Source organism: Chenopodium album, chromosome 8 (assembly GCF_948465745.1).
Source record: "Chenopodium album chromosome 8, dcCheAlbu1.1, whole genome shotgun sequence".
Classification (NCBI taxonomy): Eukaryota; Viridiplantae; Streptophyta; class Magnoliopsida; order Caryophyllales; family Amaranthaceae; genus Chenopodium; species Chenopodium album.
The window spans coordinates 1,450,398-1,472,983 of NC_137841.1; the positions used below are offsets into that span (position 1 = coordinate 1,450,398).

A 22,586-nucleotide genomic window follows, 5' to 3' on the forward strand; every position below is an offset into this window, starting at 1 on the left:
GTAGCCGCTTAAAATCGTAGTAATCCCTATAACATTAACAAGTAATCCCTATTGACATAATAGACCTTGTTATACTTTTGAGTAACCCTTACAAAAATAAATTAACCCCTACAACACTAACAGAGTAACCTCTATATTACTAGTTAAACAACCCCTATAATAATAACGGAGTAACTCATGTAACACTAATCGTAATCATCTAGTGACAATTCATACGGTGTGGCCAACCACATATATATGTAAAAATTACTGGTCAAACTTCGTGACATTCCAATCAAAATTACTTTAAAATTAGTCGTAAATCGAACCAAGGGTTTTTTTTTATTCGGAGCATAAAAAACTTTAAAATCATGAAAACATGCATAAACATTATATTATAGGAAAAAAAATTCAATTTAATGATCTCAACTTTGCCAATTTACTCTTAATAATCCCAACTTTCGATTATGGTAGAATAATCTAAATTTCAACACGCATTTTCTTCTAACAAGTTCAACCTATCATTAACCAGTCAACAATTGAGCTTGTTTAAAGGGAGTCTCGTGATGCAAGAACAATTGCATAACGAGGGGTAAGAGTGTAATTGCATGTAATGTATATTTTGATTTTGGAGTACCATTGAGTGATCAATACTATCATTGGGTGATCAAATAGTACCATTGAATATTTCGCTGGTACTATGTATACATTTAGTGGTACTATGTATGCATTCAGTGGTATTATATATGCATTCATTGGTACTAACTACGTGCATATATAGTATCACTAAATAACCAATGGTATTATATAAACTTTCAGTGGTACAATTAGAAGTGGTTCCACACACATCTTTCTGTTTCTTCCATTCTCTCTTTTCCATGTGACTTTTAATATTTTAGTATTTGTTATATACAATTGCAAATGCATAACAACACTACATTAATACTTCCTCGTCAACAATCTGCTATAACAAGTCACCTAGGCACGTGTCAATATGTGATTAGTCCAAAATATTTACAAATAATTAAGTCACCAGAGATTCCACCCAAACTAAAAAGCACTAGCTTATCACTCCCACCCTAACCCTTGAAAACGCTTCACCTCCCACCCTAACCCTTGGAAAACAACCCTAAAAATCAGCCAGAAACGACCCCCCTCCCTTCCCTATCCCCCGAAACTGCCTAGGTGACTTGTTTTGGAGGTTGCGAAAGGAGGGGGCGGTTTCCCGGGTTGGGGAAGGAAAGGAGGGTCATTTTCCGTGGAGGGAAAAAGAAGGGGGGCGGTACGGTGGTTTCGCGATTGGGGTCATTTTGCCCAGTTTTGGGGTTGTCTTGGCCTAATTTAATCTACTTTAATTCTCGTCACTATTATATGGTTATACTTTGATTTTCATGGTCTCCTATGTATATTTTTATTATGTACTATCCAATAAAATTTTAATAATAATTCAATACAAAAATATATTTAGAAAATTATTTTAAGACGAATGCAACAACATGCTACCTGATATGGTTTTAATTTTTAGTATTGTATACTTTTATAATAACTTTTTTGTAAAATTGACGACCAAAATTGAAATGTAGCCATAGAAAAGAGACGAAGAGAGCATTTCATCACATCACTTGTCTTGTTCCCTGAAAAATGGATTGAACAAGTTTCAGTATGTTGATAGAGAAAACCTAAAATTCTCTACCTATAAGTTTTTTATGGTTCTTATTTTGTAACAACGAGAAGTTAGATTTTCGTAACTACCACTCCATTTTTTCCTCTTACCCTAAGAGCAAGATTTGCCCTAGGTCTTAAGACTGTACATGACATCAGCAAATCACTTTTCAATTGTCTTATAACAAGACTTCACAAAATTTATGCATTTATGAAGCAAAGTCTTAACAAAGTCTTGAAAATTCAAGACCCAACTTAAAACTCATTTTAATACTTCATACGCTGTATTTTGCCAATGTACGTATACCAAAGCACATTTTTTTTCCTGAAAAATGTTATTGTTAACAACAATTGTATAGTGTGTACTATTCACGTATATTATTTCACTCATATAACATTTTACGATTTATACTTGAATTATATGAGTCATATAACTTGTTAAATTTGTTCCATCTCAATGTACACTTTATTAAAATTTAATTTTATATTCATATACTCCCTTTGTCTTTTTATTTTTGCCCAATTTAATTTTGTGCAGTCTTCAAGACACTCGTTAAAACGTTTTTATTTCTATTTTCATACGCGTAAAAATTATAAAAAGTTAATATTAATTAAATTTATAATGAGACGAATAAAATAAGATCTCACATGATTATTTTTCTTTTGTAGCAGATCAGTGGGAATTTATGGTCAAAATTTATAAAATTTGGCCTATATTTTGGCAATGAGGCAAAAAAATAGGGACAAAGGTAGTACATAATTAAATGTATTACTACATGAATACAAAACATGTTACAAGTAAAAAAATATATTACTCTCCACTTACAACATTAAGGTAGCTTTTCAATAGAGGATAGTGCATTCACACATCATTTTACCATTTGCAATCTAGCAAATTATCGCTGCCTCATTCCCATAAATAACTAACATACACAGATATAGTACTCCGTATTTAATATAAAATTGCAAAGAACCAAAGAAACAATATGGCCTATTAAACCTAACAATATATTTAGCATGCTTCAAATGAAATACATATAAAAAATAAAATAAAATAAAGCAATTAATACGGATAAAGCACCAATTTCACTTGGCAATGATGAGTTTAGCAGAGCGTAGACCTTGATTTTCAGGGAGTGGGAGGCGAAAACCAAGATGACTCATGTAGAGCCACACCAATGTTATGAGCTCTCCGCCTTTGCTCAAATGGGAGAAGTTGTATCTTGGCGAGGATCGTATGGCAGCGTAACACAACATTTCCACCCAAACTTTGCTTATTATCTCCCATTTCTTGTCTCCAAACATCATCAGTTGCTTAGCTAAGCAACACGCCTCATCGAACACAGATTGACTGTCATTGGACTTGGATATTTCAGCTGCAATTCTATCATCTAATTTTTTATTAACTACATATTCAAAAAATGTTTTCATTTTATCACTAGTTTTTTCACTTTCATGAAGTATTGAATATGCTTTAAAATATGCAGCATTGATATCCTTTTCCGTGCTTTTAAAATGAACATCAGACTTACCCACCAGCTGAGGCACCAATTCCTGGCGCCGTAGTATAATATAAGCCATGTAGTCCGAGACTTGCTTACTAAACCCGCAACGTGGCTCGCACTTATCCGTCTCCATCCAGTGGCAAATATCAGTAGCGAGGTGCCAAGTTAGCAAGCTTTCACTATAATCTTCAACATCAGAAGTCCAAGGACGCAAGTACTCCGAAACGAGGAAGAAGTCGTCTTCCAATACCAAATTACCTCTAGCTGAACAAACTTGATTCATGCCCTCTTTATCTCCTCTTACCAGCTTGGCCTTCTGTTGTAGCTCTGTGAAGATGAACTCGAGATAACAAAGATTAATTGTACTTTTTTCCACATAAAACCAGTCGATCAAGCAATCTCTGATCCGCTTTATATAAATAAAATCGAGGAATTTAAGGGCTTTTCGCCGTCTGAAGCTCCAGTTCAACAAATTGTACCTAGAGGTGGATTGACACCACCTTCTAGCATAAGGGTGTCTGCACCAAATTGACCACCTAAATAACACTGAGGTAACATTTTTGAAGAGTAGCTTTGTTGGATTGGCAGCCGCCAGTTTGCTAACCGTGATAATGAACCAATCGGAATGTAAGAACCTAAGAAAGGAGACTATGTCTAGAAATACGGCACCCCCGAGTAAGGTAAAGGACACTCCAACATCAATGGAGTAGTAAAACTGTTTACTACGACCAAGAATAACGATGAACAATAGGGATGCCGCAATCAATGAAAGGAAGCAAACAAGGCGAAAAAGGCCTCTTTTCTTGTTTACCAAATACACCTTCGTATGCAACAGATCATAAATCAAATTAAGCTCAGTTACTATGATCTCGATACCTTTATTGATGTGTTGTTTGAGGAAGAGCGCCTCAACAAGCGAGTGATCATCCTTCAAGCTCAAGACATCATCTGCAATAACGCCTTTAAAATTATTGTAAAGAATGTAGGCATTATTGACAATATCCTCAACCTCTGCCTCCTTTTGATCAGTATCATCAACATTGTTTGCTTTCTCGCCACGAATATATACAACCTCAAATCTAGACGGAATATGAGAAGTTTCAGCAGAGTAATACTCATCAGCCCACTTATTGAAGGAAGATATCGGTTCCTCCCCAAGAGAGGCTCTAATACCTTCCCTACTGGCAAAATATAGAGCAAATGTTCGCTCAACATATTTAATAAACCCGTCGATGAACATCAAGGCCATAGGAAGCCATAGGCGATTATGTCTACCTCTAACCATAGACAACCCAAAGACATAAATGGTGATAGTCGTTTGGGCGACGAGCTGAAGTGCGTGGCGATGCCACAGCTCGTTGTCTTCGAGAGCCAGAGCAGTGATAGTATCTGGCCCACCAAGATGCAGCAGAAGAAAGGGTGCCCAAAAAGCTAGGATGTCTGATCTCGGATCATCATCTCTTTGAGGGCTACGACTAATCAATCCAATGATTAAGAGAGCGATAGAATCAGCAGACAAATAAAGAAACCAGAGGAACCCCAATAGAAATCCATTTGCGTTGGTTTTTCTTAGGGGTGCAAGAAATGCAAGTAATGCTTGGATAACCAAACTTACAAGCATTAATGTTGGGACTTCCAACGTTTGCCATGTCCATTTGTGGATCATCTACAAAAGTCACCACTTAAGGCTTGTATGTACTACGAACTGTATGTTTGTATTATAATAAACAGAGATTTTGTATCAGGTTGTAGTATAGTATAGGTGGTGCTAAGGGAAAGTGTTGTGTTGGTGGGATGAGTGCTTTAAATGTTGGATTTGTTGTAAGGGAAATTTGTTTAAAAGAACCACTTAAGTGGTCTCTTTTGTTTAGAAGGATCTAATAAGTAGGGGCGGATTCAGGAATTTTAAGCTACGGGGCCGACGACGTTTGAGTCAATATATAATTATATAGCCTATTATAATAATAATTTTTTATTGGTGCTTGGGTAATAGTAGCTGGATGTTAATTTAAATAGAGGTGATGTTGTTGCTGATTATATAAACCCTTCGATTTCTATTCATAGTCCAATATTGGTTAATCTTTATGCTGATTCTCATGGAAGTGGTAGACCTTTTAGATTTCTTGTTAATCATAAAGAGTTCTTGCCTCTCATTGAAGAGTGCTGGAAGGAGGATGTTCATGGGACTGTTATATTCAATCTTTAGTCAAAGCTTAAAAAAGTGAAGGTGGCGCTTAAAACTCCACACTTAGAAGAGTTCAAGAGCATCCATGACAAAATTGACAATGCTAGAACAGAGCTTGCTAATGTTCCGAATAAGTTACATGTTGATATTCATAATTCTGAGCTTTGGCAGGTAGAACATCAGTGTGTAGGAGATCTTAAAAAGTGGCTTAAAGTTGAAGAAACTGCTCTGAGACAGAAGTCTAGGATCCAATGGCTTCATATTGGTGACTCAAATCACAAATTCTTTTATTCTCCAATCAAGGAGAGGCACAGGATAAATCGAATTTCCCTTTTGTATAATGATCTAATTGAGAAACTTGTTTCTCATGATGATATTCAACAAGAAATTTTACAGTTCTACTATGGGAAGCTTCTAGGTTCTTGTGCTCCTCATCTTGCTATGGTTGATCTTCCTATTATAAGAAATGGTTCCAGATTGTCTGTTGAACATAGATCTCTTTTATGTCAACCTATTACTGATACTGAAATTGAATTAGCTTTGAAAGGAATTGATGATAGTAAGGATCCAGGTTTAGATGGGCTAAATGTTCTGTTCTTCAAACATATATGGCCTGTTCTTAAGGCTGGTATTTGTAGAATAGTAAAGGAATTCTTTAAGAGAAAGTATTTGCTGAAGCAGGTCAATATAACTTCAGTGACCCTGGTTCCTAAAGTTCCTATCCCCTCTAGAGTTAAGGATTTTAAGCCCATTGCATGCTGTACAATTATTTACAAAATCATTTCCAAAATCCTGATAGTTAGAATGCAACAAGTGGTTCACACAGTGGTTAGTGAATGTCAAGCCGGGTTTATCCCAGGAAGACATATTTCAGATAACATTCTCTTAGCCACCGAGCTTATTAAAGGGTAAACTAGAAAGCATATCTAACCTAGATGTATGATTAAGGTGAACCTTAAAAAGGCATATGATTATGTTGAATGGGGCTTCTTGAGAAGTTTTATGCAAGAATTGGGTTTCCCTGAGCTATTCTTAGAATGGATTTTGCTTGCTTGAGCTCTATTTCTTATAGTATCCTTATTAATGGAAGCCTAGTCCTCCTTTTTTGGCAAAAAAAGGATTAAGGCAAGGTGTGTGATCCTCTTTCTCCATACCTTTTTGCCATGGGTATGGAGTATCTCTCAAGAAACATGACTCATCTGAAGAGCAATCCTGATTTTAATTTTCATCCCAAGTGTGAAAAGCTTGGTATCATTCATCTTATGTTTGCAGGAAATCTTCTCATGTTTTGTAGGGCTGATTGCCTATCTGTACATGTTGAGCTGCTTTTACTTGCTTTTAAAAAGTTCTCTTGCTCTTCTAGTTTAGAGGTCAATCTGGATAAAAGTAACGTTTATATTGGGGATGTTAATTGATATGTTTGTGCAACAACAAATTATTGATAGCCTTAAGATTCCTAAAGGATCCTTTCCTTTTAGGTATCTTGGGGTCCTTCTTGCCACTAAGAAGCTCTATGCTGATTGTAAGCCCCGTATTGATAAGGTTCTCTCAAGAGCCAAATCCTAGACATCTAGGTTCTTATCTTATGCTGGAAGACTCCAACTGATAAACGTAATTTTGCTAAGTCTTCAATCATTTTGGTGCCAAATCTTTATTATCCCAAAAAGACTATTTAAGAAATCCAAAGATATTGCAGGATTTTTTTATGGACTGGTAGCACTGATGCTTCAAAGAAAGCCTTAGTTTCCTTGCAACAGCTGCTTGCCAAAGGTAGTTGGGGGCTGGATTGTGAAAGATATGGAGTTGTAGAATAAAGGTGCTGTAAGTAAGCTCTTATGGGCTATTTCATGCAAAAAAGATAAGCTCTGGGCTAGATGGGTTGATGCTTATTATGTCAGAGGCAGGAATTTGGATGACGTGCATTGTCAAGCTATGTCTTGGGCTTTGAGGAAAATCTTTGATTGTATGAATCTGATTAAGAGTGCTAGTGGCTGGGACAACTTTGTCAAAGGGGATTCTTTTTCTATTAAGAGTATGAAATAAGTTTCTTCATGGCATGCATTCATGATAAAGTGAGCTGGAGCAGGGTGATTTGCAATAATTAGGCTTCCCCTCGAAGCTTATTCATTACTTGGCTGGCTATCTACAACATACTTCCTACCCAGGACAGGCTTTCTGCCTGGGGTATCACTTCTAATATTGTGTCTAAATTGTGTGGTACTTGTGCTGAGTCTATTGATCATTTGTTTTTCAGATGTACATTCTCTACTCAGATTTTGGTTGCTATGCTTCAGACTCTACATTGTCAGAGAAGTCCTGGCTCCTTTGTTTCAAAGCTGCAATGGGATATCAAATGTGGGAAGAGAGGGACTGCTAAACAGAAGCTTTTCCTAATTAATATTTTTTGCTGAGTGCTTGTATACTATTTGGATCCAGATGAATGAAGTTGTTTTTAATCAACAGTGTAGGCCTGTTGATGCTTTGATGAGAGATATTTCCTTTAGGGTGTCTTGCAGGTGTAATGATAGGCAGTGTGAGATTCTTATTCTAAAGTGATCTTTGCTCTTTTTTTGTAGGTGTTTTGGTTGCTAGCTTTTGCTAGTTTTTGGAGTAATGTTTTGTTCTCTAGGTGATTGATTAAATCCTTTTTAATTGCCCAAAAAAAAAAAATCCTAAATTGTAGTAATGACTTTTCATACTTCGTATAAAAAAACGTTAACAATATGACATAATTATTAGTAATCTATATTCCTATGTATAAAACTGGTGTAAATCCACTTGTAGAATATCAATCACTCTAAAAAAATTAAGTGTTTTTTATTTTATGATTATACCTATCATATCATATAAAAACAAGTGATTTATAGCAAATTAGCACCGATCAATTAGACAAAAGTAAAAGATTTAATATTTGTAAAATAATGTCGGTAATTTATTTTTAAAAATTACACGATTCAATACCAGCAGAAGATTGGAGAAATAATATGGCTGCAGGATTGGGCTGTAGGGGTCGGGCCCCTGTCAGCCCCCCTGGTAGCTCCGCCCCTGGCGTGCTAATAAGTAAAATGTGGCAAATTAAATTAAAAAGGATCATATAACTATATATGGCACTTGAGTCTGTGGCGGGGGACCAGGTCCAACTTTCATGCAAGTCAACGCCGAACTCCCGCGTTGACCTCACGTGACCCATTAATTTCACAAAACTTGATTTTTTTTCCTTTTTCCATAATTTTCCTCCAGTTGTCCAATTTAACTCCTGTTAAACATAAAGTTGGTCATCTCTGACACAACAAGACAACACAAACGAAATCGGCACGACACGAACATGAAGTTACTAAGAGAAAGCACGAAGTCGACACGACACAAAACCAACCCGAACACGACCCTTTTAGATAAAGTGGTCAAAAACCAACCCGAACACGAGACCAAACACGAACCCTTTTCCACTACAAGAAAAAAGCTTAATTCCGACGGAATACCTTATTTTCCGTCGGAAATCGTGTTTCCGTCGGAAATCGTGTTTCCGTCGGAACGTGTCGTCGTAATAGTGTTCGTCGGAAAATTGACCTTTTCCGACGGAATTTCCGTCGGAAATACTTTTCCCACGGAATTCCTGCATTGGAAGAGGTTTTTGGGGTGTGGAGAAGTCCGTCGGAAATTTCTGACGGAAAATAAGTCCGTCGGAAATTCCGTCGGAGAATCCTTTTAAAAAACAAAAAAAAAACCTCCCACCACCCCACACCACAAGCCCCCCCACCCTGACCCCATGATGTGTCTATTTTATATAGTATTTTACCCCCGTCCCTTGGTCATAATTAGTAGTGTTTTTGGCTCTTTAGAGTCACTTTTATTACTAATTGGTGTTTTCTAGTGTTTTCGTAGATTTGGTTGACTTTTACAGGGATTTATGCTTTTGGAGTATTTTCCCGAGATATTTTGGAGCAATCACGAGCATTGGAGAAGCACGACCAGAGTTTATAGCCCAGGGCCGGTTAGAGCCATCGAACCGGTGATTAAGGGCTCGGTATAGGTGATACCGGGGCATTTGGACCGAGTATTCAAGACCCAAAGAGGAAACCCAGATTGGCCCGAAGAATTGGAGCCCAATCGAAGTCCAAATAGTGGCCCAAATGAGCCGCCCGGAAAAAAAAGGCTGGAGCCCGGAGGCGCGCCCGGTCGGGCGGGAGAAGCTTAGTCTGGCGCCCGGTGACACGCCCGGCCGGGCGCGAGATTAGTGTTAGAGAAAAAAAAGGAGCGCCCGATCGGGCGCGTGTATTTTTAGGAGACGATTAGCGTCGTTTTATTTTGTTTTAGTTTAGGATTTTTGTACGGAGTATAAATACTCCTCCGTAATACGATTTTAGCACTTTCTTTCTTAGATTTTCTCTCTCTACTTAGTATTCTCTCTCTCTCTTAAACTCTCTCAAAACCTTTGTTCTTAATTCTTTCATTAATTCCAGATTTATTTTGGTAACGATTTCTCTTCCTTTAATCTTATTTATTTTATTCCTTTCATCATGATTTATTTTATTACTTTGATTAGTTTAGCTTTTAATATGCGTGAGTAGTTTAATTTCTAGGGTTTATGGGGATCTAATAAATAATATGAAGGGGTAATTTATTGTTGTTAATTATCAATGCTAGATTAATTTCCTATTGATTGATTTAATGCTCTGTGACTAAATTAGGCCTATCTTTTATGCATGAGTTTGACAATATTGATTCAAGAATCGAGAGATGAGAATTAATGTTTAGGTCTAATTTCAATAGGCAAGTTAATTTATAAATGGTTAAGTCAAGATTCGAGAGATGAGATTTAATACCGATAAATTAATTATGTGATTGTAATACGTAGCGAGAGCCCTTTACAATCTGGTTAATTGATGCATTGATGATTGACTATTATTGATTATTGGTATTGCATGATAATTTCTTATTGGATTGTTTTAATGTTTTACAATTGCGGCTTGTAAAAGTATAGCAATATTAAATTGATGAATCGAGCAGATGTTAATTTGATATTAAAGACTATTTTCAATAAGAACTTAGATCTAGTAAATTGCGAGAGCCTGTTATATCTATGTTGATTAATAAATTGCGAGAGCCTGTTAATCATGTTATTTATGCAATGTCAATGATTGATTACTATGTTTTACCCTGGAGTATTATTTATTGGTGAACCTATGCCCTAGATCCTTTCATATATTGTTTTTCTTCCTATTCTCAACCTTAGTAGTTTAGTTTCTTATTCAAATATAAATATTGGTTACTTAAATAATTTAGATTATAATAATTAATTAGGATAAAAAGACTTGTTTCCCTGTGGAGATCGACCCTAATTCCCTATCTACTTTAGTTAGAGGACTTAGGAATTATTTTTTATTAGGGGATACGACTTTACCCTGTCAAAATTTTGCGCCGTTGCCGGGGAAATGGTTTTATTTTTATTTCTGATTGTTTTTGTAGTCTAGATTATTTCCCTTTTTGTCTCAGAGAGCGTTAGTTCTCTGAGACAAATCTCATATTTGCTTCTAGTTTTTGTTTATGCCCAGGTGTTCCAGATCAGGTAACATCCCATTCGATCCTGAGATCGAACGTTCCTTCCATAGATTGAAAAACTTCTACAAGCAAATCCTAGCGGATTCTGGTGATACTAACAATAATCACCGCGACCCTCCAACTGATTCCAGCGATTTAGAGGCATCATCAGACGCAGAATCAGAGATGACGGCTCCAAAGAAGCTTAGTGATTATTCACAACCAAAGCTTACGGATTTTCCACATCTCACCCCTACTCCGGCTCTTGATGGGGTTTAATTTGAAATTAAACCTCAATTTATAACGATGATAGAGAGGAAGCAATTCAGTGGAGCAAAGGGTGAAGACCCAAATCTTCACATTGCCGACTATTGTCAATATTGCAACACCATGAGACAAGTCGGGGTCACTCAAGACCAAATCAGGGAGATTCTCTTTCCCTTCTCTTTAACTGGAAAAGCTAAATTGTGGTTTAATGGTTTAAATAGAACTACACTTGGTATAACTGACTGGGAAACTCTTGTTTTGAATTTCTATAACAAGTATTATCCTGTAGAGAGAACAACAGTACTACGAAGTACGATTCAGAACTTTGCCCAAGAAGCCGATGAGTCTTTATATGAGGCTTGGGAGAGGTTCAAGGACTTACAAAGAGAATGCCCTCACCATAATTTAGCACAATGGCAGTTAATCCAAGTCTTTAATAACGGCATTGGAAATTCTTCTAGAATAATTCTAGACTCTGCAACTAGTGGGAGACACTACTACAAAAATGCTCAAAGAGACCCGAAATAAGAGACCGGTTAATTATATAACTGGTCTCTTTATTTCAAGAGACCCAATGTCATAGATAACCGGTCTCTTTGATATTGTGTTGTGAGGTGAAAATTTAATGGAGATCATTTATCATAGATAACCGGTCTCTCTTAAGTTTTTTTATTTGAAAATTAAAAAGGGAGAGACCATTATGCAACTTAACCGGTCTCTCTTAATTTTTTTCAAAAAAAATAAAAAAGGGATAGACCTGTTGCAACTTAACCGGTCTCCCTTTCTCACCAAAATAACATAAATGAAACCCTAACGCATATTCTTTGTTCCGCCACTCTGCCTCCAACAATCAATCTCCATCTGATCTCCTTCATCTTTCTTTTCCTCTTCTTCTATCTCCTCTCTTTCCTCTTAAATGAATTTCATCTCCTTTAATTCCCCGGAAAAACCCTCCTGTTCGGAGCGTCAAAATCGTCGGAATCAAGTGTTGATTTGGTGATGAGTGTTGAAGCGATTTATTGCAGTTTGCGAGGTTTGATGAAGCGTTTCCAGTTCTCGAACTCGAAAGAGCTATTTAAGTTATATTATCATGGTTTAGAAGCGTTTTATGGGTTTATGCCGTTAGATGATACTCATTTTATGTTGGGTTGATAAATCGATTGATTGTTATAAAGATGCATTGAAGATCTAGATTCAAAGGATTATGATCCCAAATTTTCCGAGAATACTTGTAGGTCTCTTCTTCTTTGATTTCGTTTTATAATTGATTATTATTTCTGTATTTTGGTTTTTGTTTGATCTTTTGTGGTGGTTTCGATTGTAGTTAATTTTTTATCTGTTTGATGTATTTTACACTAATTTTTGCTTCTTTGATTTCGTTTTTTAAGTGATTATTATTTTTGGATTTTGGTTTTTGTTTGATATTTTGTGGTGGTTTCAATTTTAGTTGATTTTTTATGTGGTTGATGTATTTTATACGAATTTTTGCTTCTTTGATTTCGTTTTTAAATTGATTATTATTTCTGTATTGTATTTTGTTTGATCTTTTGTGGTGGTTTCAATTTTAAGTTGATTTTTTATCTGTTTGATTTATTTTACACGAATTTTTGCTTTGATTTCGTTTTTTAAATTGATTATTATTTCTGTATTTTGGTTTTTGTTTGATTTTTTGTGGTGGTTTCAATTTTATTTGAGTTTTGATCTGTTTGATGTATTTTACACTAATTTTTGCGGTTAGACTTTAGATTTTTGTGTTGTGTAGTATTATCATTGTTATCATCGTTTTCAATTCATGAAATTGTAGAGTAGTAGATCAGTATCTAATTCACATGGCTGGAAATATATTGGATTTGTTTTAGTAAATTTCTTGTTTATCATTCATCTAACTGCTACCATTAATTTATTTATTTTTTTTGACGAGTTTAATTTACAAATTCTTTTTTTTTTTTTAAAGGAGTTGATCTTTTATTTTATTAGTTCATTTTTTTCAGTTAAGCTCTAAACGAATGTTTAATTTTTTTGGTTATTCTCAATTATTATGATTGATTTATTAATTATTTGCCTTTTGCTTTGACAGATATGCTTGTTTTTCACACAAGAATCTCAGAACAAAAGAAAGAGGAAGAAGTTGGAGTACTCAAGTAGTCAAGCTACATGTTTGATATAATTATATGTACTAGAATTTAATTAAAGTTTGTTAAAATTCTTTGTTAGTACAAACATTAATGTGGCAATATCAATATATTATTCTCTTTTAATTTTATCGAACAAAAAATAGCATAAATCAAATTAAATAAGCTATTTTTTTATTATAAATGCGCCCAAAGAGACCTATTAAGTTAAATAGGCAGTCTCTTTTTTCTTAAGAAAAAAGACTGCCTATCCTTAATAAGCGGTCTTTTTTTTCCCAAAAAAATAGACTGCCTATCTTAGATAGGCGGTCTCAGTATTCTCAATTTGGAGACCGCCTCTAATAAAGTAGTCTCTTTGCCAAAGAGACCGCTTAGCTAGAGACCGCCTCTAAGGCAGTCTCTTTGGCTAATTTGGACGGGTCTCTTTGGCCAATTTTGTAGTAGTGAGATTTATGAATCTTAATGTTGATGATGCAGGTCAGGTTATTGAAGATATGGCGATACACAATTCCCAATATGGAAATCCCAGAGGATTTGCTAACAAAGGGAAACATAGTGTCGACTCTGTATCCTTTTTGCAAGCTCAACTGACCTCTATTTGCCAAAAATTAGATAATCTGAGTACTACTAATGTAGCCAATGTTTTTGCAATTAAAAATAATTCTAATGAGGCTTTCTATGAAAATTGTGGTATTGTAGGTCATTGGGAGCGGGATTGCAGGAGTTCCGTGGAGCAAGTTAATGCCTTCCAAACTTATAGGCAGAATAACCCATACTCCAACACTTACAATCCTGGGTATCGGAATCATCCATACCTTTCCTACCGGAGCACCAATGTTAAAAATCCACCACCACAAGAACCACAGGCGCCACAGCAATAACAGCAGAAATATTATCATCCCAATGCTAGCCAGAAGAATCAACCACAACAACCCCCCTCATCTTCCGACCCTTCTTCGGCGGAAATTAGAGCAATGTTGGTCAATATGCAAAAGAACATGGAGAGCAGAGATGCGACAATTGATCAAATTCTAGCGCATAATAAAATTGTAGATAATCAAATTGCGCAACTCTCCGCTACTCTACAAGCACGCCAACAAGGAGCCCTGCCGGCACAGCCGACTAGGCCTACGGATCAAGCATTTGCAATTACTCTAAGGAGTGGTTCAAACTATGAAGTACCCTCTATGCCCAGAGTTGATGACCCTGTTTTATCAAATAATGCTAATCTTGATTCCATTAAACCAAATAATGTAGTTGATAGCCCTGCAGGGCTAAAGGATAATACTAACATATCTAATTCTACATTGCAGGGTACAACTCCAGAGAAGGTGGCTACTCCAGACAAGAACAAGAATGCTCAAAAGCCAATCATCAAACTTCCTTTCCCCAATCGTCAATTGAAGACAAACTTGGATAAGCAGTTTGGTAAGTTCCTGGAGGTGGTTAAAGATTTTAAGGTAACAGTTCCCTTTACTGAATTGATAACACAAATCCCATCTTATGCAAAATTTATGAAAGAAATATTGACGAGAAAAAAGTCTATTAGTGAGGTAGAGACAGTAGCTTTCACTGCAGAGTGTAGTGTCGTTCTTCAAAATAAGTCTCCACCTAAATTAAAAGATCCGGGTAGTTTTTCTATCCCTTGTCATATTGGCAATCTCTTGATTGATAATGCATTATGTGATTTGGGTGCTAGTGTTAGCGTCATGCCATTATCTGTGTGTTCCAAGTTGAATATGGGTAAGTTAAAAGCTACCAATATAACTCTACAAATGGCCGACCGTTCTTTCAAATACCCCTTAGGTGTTTTAGAGGATGTCCCCGTTAGAGTAGGTAAATTTTATATACCTGTAGATTTTGTTGTTCTTGATATGGCTGAGGATATGCAAACCCCAATTATTTTGGGTAGACCATTCCTTAACACTGCAGGAGCAATCATAGATGTAAGAAGTGGTAATCTAACACTATCAGTAGGGGACGATAAAGTTGTTTTTAATCTGAATAATGCCCCCAAAAGCTCCATGACTGAGGAGAAATGTTTCAGTGTTAATGTGGTTGTAAATTATTCTAACAAGCCCCAAGCTCTTGAAAAAGATCCCTTGGAGGCGGTATCTTGTGTTGCATCCTTTTCAGATGAGATAGACAAATGGCAGAGGGAAGTCGATGCAATAGAAAGAGCACTCTACAATGTTGGTCTTGGCTTCGAGGATGAACGAGTGGAACCGATCGAGCAAGTTGTGCGAATCGAGCCTACGGTAAGTCTTCTGCCAGATCGAGTTGCAAGTGTTGAACGCAATGACAATATGAAGCAACACTTGATCGAAGGAGGGTTTTTAGTGCGTAGCATTGAAGATCCCCCATTCCAAGTCAAGGAGGATCCTCCTGATAAGGTGATTTGGCATCCCACAGGGTATGTCAGGAAGCCGCATCGTAGCCTAAACACCGCTAGACCGAGTGAGAAACCACCTGATCAAGCGTTAGGCCAAGGGTCCTAGACATTGTACTTGGTAAGAAGGTCGTGCGGGACCTAGATAAACCAGCGCTTTACGGGAGGCAACCAGTATTTTTAATATTTTTTTTTAGACTAGTTTTTCTTTTCTTTTTCTTATGAGAGGGGAGATGAGGGAATTTAATGAGTTTTATGAGTATTTCTACAGATTTGAAGGAAAAAGTTAGCCAAATTTTGGAGAAAAGAAGAAAATATCGATTGGACAATTTAGCCTCGGGCCCGATCAGGCGTATGGCGCCCGACCGGGCGCGAGAGCATGGTTCAAAAATAAAGAAATTTCGCCCGACTGGGCGAGAGGCGCCCAATCGGGCGCTAAACTTGACGTTTACGGACTTAATTGTCCGCCCGATCGGGCAAGCCCCACCCGACCGGGCGCGAGAAGGGCAAACTTTTTTGGCATAAAGATCGCCCGATCGGGCGAATGGCGCCTGACCGGGCGCGAGAGCAAGAAGAAAATCAGGTCGAAGATCTCCCGACCGGGCGAGTGGCGCCCGACCAGGCGCGAGACTCAGCCCCGAAATATCCCAGATCGCCCGATCGGGCGACCCTCCGCCCAACCGGGCGCGAGCGAATTCCGCCCCTTTTTCTTCTTTCTTTCTTCTTTCGTTCTCCATTTCTTCTTTCCTCCATTACTTTCTCTCTCTAAAACTCAAATTTTCTCTAACTTCTCTCTAAGATTTCTCCTTCATTTCTTATCCAAATTCAAAACTCTTTACATATTTGTGATCCTCTCTTCACCCTCTTCACTTTCATACAAAAATTTTTCAGTTTTAATTCAATAAATTTTCGACCCATTTCTTCTACATGGCTTCAAAGAGGGCAAGATCCATTTTTGGTAGGAGCTCCAGTTCGAGGGAGGAGTATGACCCAGACTTGCAGCTCCCGTATTGGTCGACGATCCGAATCGTGAGCCGGGAACAAAAGGAACGATTGGAGCATTTGGTCGGTCGTGAGGTAATTCCTTCTCGGTGGTTACACCGCCCTACCTTAGAATCATATGGTTTGTACGATTTTGTTAAACGATTTTTGAATGATATTGGCATGAGAAAATTTATTGACATGCATTATCCTACATACCGAGAACTTACCTGTGAATTTCTGTCCACTTTTCATGTTGTTAGTAGTAGGAATGGGCCTAATTTATTTTTCAGGTTAAATAATAGAAATATTAGTTTAACTTTTGTTGAATTTTGTAAAATTATTAAATTAAATTCTGAATTATCTCACCAGTGGCATGCAGATTATAAAATGGGTGATTTATATTATGCTTTGACTGGTTTACCTGCCCCTGACCCCCAACATGCTAGTACCAAACCTATTCACCACCCTGACCTGAAAATCTGGCAAAGATTTGCGGGATTGTGTTTTTTAGGTGTTTTTTAGGTAGGGCCGAGCCTCATAACGCTCAAACCAACGAACTAGCTATCTTAGGACACTATGTATACGAGTTCGGGAAATTGAACATAGGCAGGTTTATAGTTCACCACCTGAGTAGGCATGCCACAGCCAGCACCACTTCCAAGTCCCCTATCCGTTAAGGTGGCCTTATCACTCGATTAGCGGTGAAAAAGGCCGGTTTTGTAGTAGACGGACCCCACCAGCTGACCAACTATGGACCAGATACCTACATGACTGCTAGGTATTTTGAGGATGTGGGGTGGGTTAGGCCGGATAGCGAGCAGACACCCTTTTGGTGTATACGGACTGGGAACGAGCAACCTTTGCCCATTTTTCCCCTTCCCAGTCCAGACTTGACCGCCTTTCCCCCAGGGCAACTTTCTTACACTTACGATGCTTTAGTTGCCAATGCAAGGGGGCAGGCACCACCACCACCAGTTCCACCACCCCAGCCTCAGCCCGAGGTGGATTTCTCTCCACCTCGTATGTCCCATTCCGTCCCTCATGTTGACTCTGACCCAGTTTGGGATTTTCAGAGTATAGGTCAGGCCCTAGGACGTATTGAGCATTCACAGACTGACTTAGGAGGATGGTAGGCTCTATTGACTAGAGGTTAGGGTACCTAGAGAGGAACTAGGGTAGAGCTCTCTACCCTATGTACGATGATTATGCTCGTCAGGGCAACATTCCCGACGACGCTATTCACCCTGACTGGTTTCAGCCTCCACCCCATGGATACGATAGGGATCCCACTGCCTGTGGTATTTACTCTAACTATTCTTCCTTTTTCGAGTACGGGCAGGACATTCCTTTCGGGGGACCGGCGGGGGGAGTTTTCACGCTGACTATTTTGGTGGTAGCTCTTCTGGTGCAGGTGGCAGTGGAGGTGCGGGCTTCGGTTCGATGGACAAGGATGATGAGGACTAGCTATGCTGGGCTAGTTTTCGAGCCAATGAGGACATTGTCTGATTCTGGCTTGGGGGAGATTTTGGTTTGGTATTTTTCTTTTTCTCTTTTCTTTTATTTTTGGTGTGTTTTCTTAGGTTAGATTTTTCGCTTTCTAGGTTAGTTTTATTGCTTTCTTTATATATAAAAATACAAAAAAATTAAAAAATAAGAAAAATTCAAAAATACGTTCCAATGAATTATAAATTATGCTTCCTTGTGCCCCTTACTTGAGAAAATTGTTTTGATTCTTGGTATTTGATGATAGGCATTGTGGATTAGTTTATCATGATTTGATGTTTGATTGCCTTGAAACTTTAACATGCGTCAATTTTGTCCAACTACTTGTGAATATAGTGCTTGACTAGTTGATTTGGTAAGGAACGTGTGATAGTTCCATAGTTCCTGGTATGTCAATGAATTTGAGTATTGGTTTGCAACTATTAGTAATATTTATATGATTCATTATTATGCACATTGTGGAGGACGAAGACATTTGTTCTTTTAGGTAGCCTCCAGACGATTGTAGATACATTTGTTCCCTTCTTGCTACCCATGTTGTTGCCTTGACCTTTTTGTTGTTTATTAGCCACATTACAATCCTATTTTGCCCCATTGGTTACTAGTCCCAAGCTTGGCTTGGGGGAGCTATTAGTGAGTGAGGTGAAGGAGTTTGTAGTGTGCTTATTATTTGCACAAATTGGGTGGGTTTTTGAGAAGTTTTTTTTTGTTGTTATTCATGTTTATTTTTGATGAGTATGAGAGTTATATTTTCTTGAAAAAATAAAGCATGATAATTATGAAAAAAAAAAAAGAGAAGTTCAAGGAAAAAAATGTGAAAAATAAGTGAACTTCAATAGAAAAAAATGTGTTCAAATGTTCTAGTTGGAGGTTGATCAAAAGGAAAAAAAAAATTGAGCCTCAATGGAAAACTTCAAGTTTGGAAAATAAAGTTTGTTTATTCACTCTACTTCTTCATTATTATATCTTATGAGTGAAATTGTAAGTGTTGGGATTATTTATTATGATTGGAGTTTATTTGATTGATGTTAGAGTTGGTTACGTAGGAGATGTATGATCATTATTTATTTTGATCATGGGTTTATTAGGATTTGGCTCCCTTTTAGCATAGCTTTTCTCTCACTTATTCCCAAATTTATCCTACCCTTTACCCTAGCCTTACATTACAAGCTTTAAAGACCTTCTGACCTTTGTGCATAGAATTGTATGAATGTGAAAGTGTTGTTTATCAATGCAAGTTATGATTTGGCATATTTCGAGTCGACTAGTAGGATTGAGCGTTCATTGTTTTATACACACGAGAGTGTGAGTTGGGAGGGCATTGTTCACATTAAAGGGGTGGTTGGAGAGCGATCGAGTACATCTTTTACTCGCCACATAAATGAGAGTTGAGTGTGTGAGCACTAGTCTTGAATTCTATATGCTCTTGTGGTTTGCTCTTTTTGACAATTGTTAGGGAAAAAAGGTAACTGGATGGATTTGATTGGTTGACTCTGAAGCATGTTTATTTGATTTACCCTGGATCGTTTGTGCTTGATTTGTACTTTTGGGGTGACGCATATTTATTGATTCATTGATGAGATCTTTGCTTAGGGACAAGCAAAAGTTTGGCTTAGGGGAGTTTGATGTGTCTATTTTATATAGTATTTTACCCCCGTCCCTTGGTCATAATTAGTAGTGTTTTTGGCTCTTTAGAGCCACTTTTATTACTAATTGGTATTTTCTAGTGTTTTCGTAGATTAGGTTGACTTTTGCAGGGATTTATGCTTTTGGAGTATTTTCCCGAGATATTTTTGAGCAATCACGAGCATTGGAGAAGCACGACCAGAGTTTATAGCCCAAGGCCGGTTAGAGCCATCGAACTGGTGATTAAGGGCTCGGTATAGGTGATACCGGGGCATTTGGACCGAGTATTCAAGACCCAAAGAGGAAACCCAGATTGGCCCGAAGAATTGGAGCCCAATCGAAGTCCAAATAGTGGCCCAAATGAGCCGCCCGGCCAAAAAGGCTGGTGCCCAGCGGCGCGCCCGGCCGGGCGGGAGAAACTTAGTCTGGCGCCCGATGACGCGCCCGGCCGGGCGCGAGATTAGTGTTAGAGACAAAAAAGGCGCGCCCGATCGGGCGGTGCCTTGCCCGATCGGGCGCGTGTATTTTTAGGAGACGATTAGCGTCGTTTTATTTTGTTTTAGTTTAGGAGTTTTGTACGGAGTATAAATACTCATCCGTAATACGATTTTAGCACTTTCTTTCTTAGATTTTCTCTCTCTACTTAGTATTCTCTCTCTCTTAAACTCTCTCAAAACCTTTGTTCTTAATTCTTTCATTAATTCAAGATTTATTTTGGTAACGATTTCTCTTCCTTTAATCTTATTTATTTTATTCCTTTCATCATGATTTATTTTATTACTTTGATTAGTTTAGCTTTTAATATGCGTGAGTAGTTTAATTTCTAGGGTTTATGGGGATCTAATAAATAATATGAAGGGGTAATTTATTGTTGTTAATTATCAATGCTAGATTAATTTCCTATTGATTGATTTAATGCTCTGTGACTAAATTAGGCCTATCTTTTATGCATGAGTTTGACAATATTGATTCAAGAATCGAGAGATGAGAATTAATGTTTAGGTCTAGTTTCAATAGGCAAGTTAATTTATAAATGGTTAAGTCAAGATTCGAGAGATGAGATTTAATACCGATAAATTAATTATGTGATTGTAATACGTAGCGAGAGCCCTTTACAATCTGGTTAATTGATGCATTGATGATTGACTATTATTGATTATTGGTATTGCATGATAATTTCTTATTGGATTGTTTTAATGTTTTACAATTGCGGCTTGTAAAAGTATAGCAATATTAAATTGATGAATCGAGCAGATGTTAATTTGATATTAAAGGCTATTTTCAATAAGAACTTAGATCTAGTAAATTGCGAGAGCCTGTTAGATCTATGTTGATTAATAAATTGCAAGAGCCTGTTAATCATGTTATTTATGCAATGTCAATGATTGATTACTATGTTTTACCCTGGAGTATTATTTATTGGTGAACCTATGCCCTAGATCCTTTCATATATTGTTTTTCTTCCTATTCTCAACCTTAGTAGTTTAGTTCCTTATTCAAATATAAATATTGGTTACTTAAATAATTTAGATTATAATAATTAATTAGGATAAAAAGACTTGTTTCCCTGTGGAGATCGACCCTACTTCCCTATCTACTTTAGTTAGAGGACTTAGGAATTATTTTTGATTAGGGGATACGACTTTACCCTGTCACCCCACAACACACCGACCCCAACCAGATTCACACACCACCACCAACCCTATCCCACAACCACACACCACCACCGACACCACCACCGACCCTATCCCACCACCATACACCACCACCGACCCTATCCCACCCCCATACACCACCACCGACACCACCACAACCAAAACTAAGCCTAAAAAACAAAAAGCCCCCAAAAAAATTGTAAATTAAACCTAAAATACTAAAATTAGCCCAAAAAAACCAAAATTTACACAATAAAATCAAAAAATGCCACACAAACAAACACTCAAAACCAGTAGATCTACATATTTAATCAGAATTTCATTAAGTGAAACGATAATTAACCAACAAAAATTAAATCAAATATATAAATATACAATTATCCTATAAAATTTACAATCTGTCATTACAATTACAACAAGATCTACAAAAAAAAGACCTTGAAGGTGGAGGGTGGGAATCTTGTGACGGTGGTTGTTGGGTTTGCTATTGATGCGCGGTTGTTGTTGATGTTGCGGTTGTTGTTGGTGGTGGTTGACGGAGGTTGTTGTTGCAGTTGTTGTTGTTGTTGTTGGCTGATGCAGTTGTTGTTGGTGGTTGTTGGTGTTGCGCCGCTGTTGGTTGAAGGAGAGAGAAAGGGCGGTGAAGAGAAGAAGAAAGAAAAGAGAAGGAGAAGAGGGAAGGAAAAGAGGGAGAACGAAGGAGGAAGGAGAAGAGGGAAGTCAGGAACAAAGGAGGAAGGAGAGAGAGAGCTGAAATAGATAAGAGAGAGAAAGAGAGGCGGAAATATGAGAAAGAAAGGGGGAAGGGGCTGATTTTAGGGTTTGGGAAATTGAATTTAATTTTTTTAAAAAAATTTTAATTACTTTCCGACGGATTGTCTGTAAATTCCGACGGAAAATTCCGTCGGAAAGCACATATATTTTACGGAATTTATTTCCATCAGAAATTTCTGACGGAATTTTTTAATTCGTCGGAAATATCGATTTTTCCGACGGATTTTCAGGTCCGTCGGAACTGATCCGTCGCTATTTGACCTGATTCTTGAAGTGTTCACTTTTATTCTCTCTCCTCCTTTCTTTCTCCAGAAGCATTATTCATGGCATTTACCCTTGTATGCCATTGTTAGTGAGGTCAAAGCATAGTAGAATTTTCAAAGCATC

At 37.4% G+C, this 22,586-nt stretch overlaps 1 protein-coding gene, 1 long non-coding RNA gene and 1 other non-coding gene across 3 annotated transcripts; 1 reads left to right on the plus strand and 2 right to left on the minus strand.

Moving 5' to 3' along the window:
* Positions 1–2,727: 2,727 nt before the first annotated feature.
* Positions 2,728–4,767, minus strand: LOC145642553 (uncharacterized). Its single transcript, XM_081693756.1, has one exon. The coding sequence runs from the start codon at positions 4,765–4,767 to the stop codon at positions 2,728–2,730; it is 2,040 nt and encodes a 679-aa protein (XP_081549882.1).
* A 6,669-nt stretch (positions 4,768–11,436) lies between these two features.
* LOC145556910 (small nucleolar RNA R71) lies at positions 11,437–11,543 on the minus strand. The gene has a single exon (XR_014092003.1). It is a non-coding gene; the product is annotated as a small nucleolar RNA R71 (small nucleolar RNA).
* Positions 11,544–11,857: 314 nt separating this feature from the next.
* On the plus strand, positions 11,858–13,397 carry LOC145555601 (uncharacterized). Its single transcript, XR_014091517.1, has 2 exons — positions 11,858–12,367; positions 13,214–13,397. It is a non-coding gene; the product is annotated as an uncharacterized LOC145555601 (long non-coding RNA).
* Positions 13,398–22,586: the final 9,189 nt, after the last annotated feature.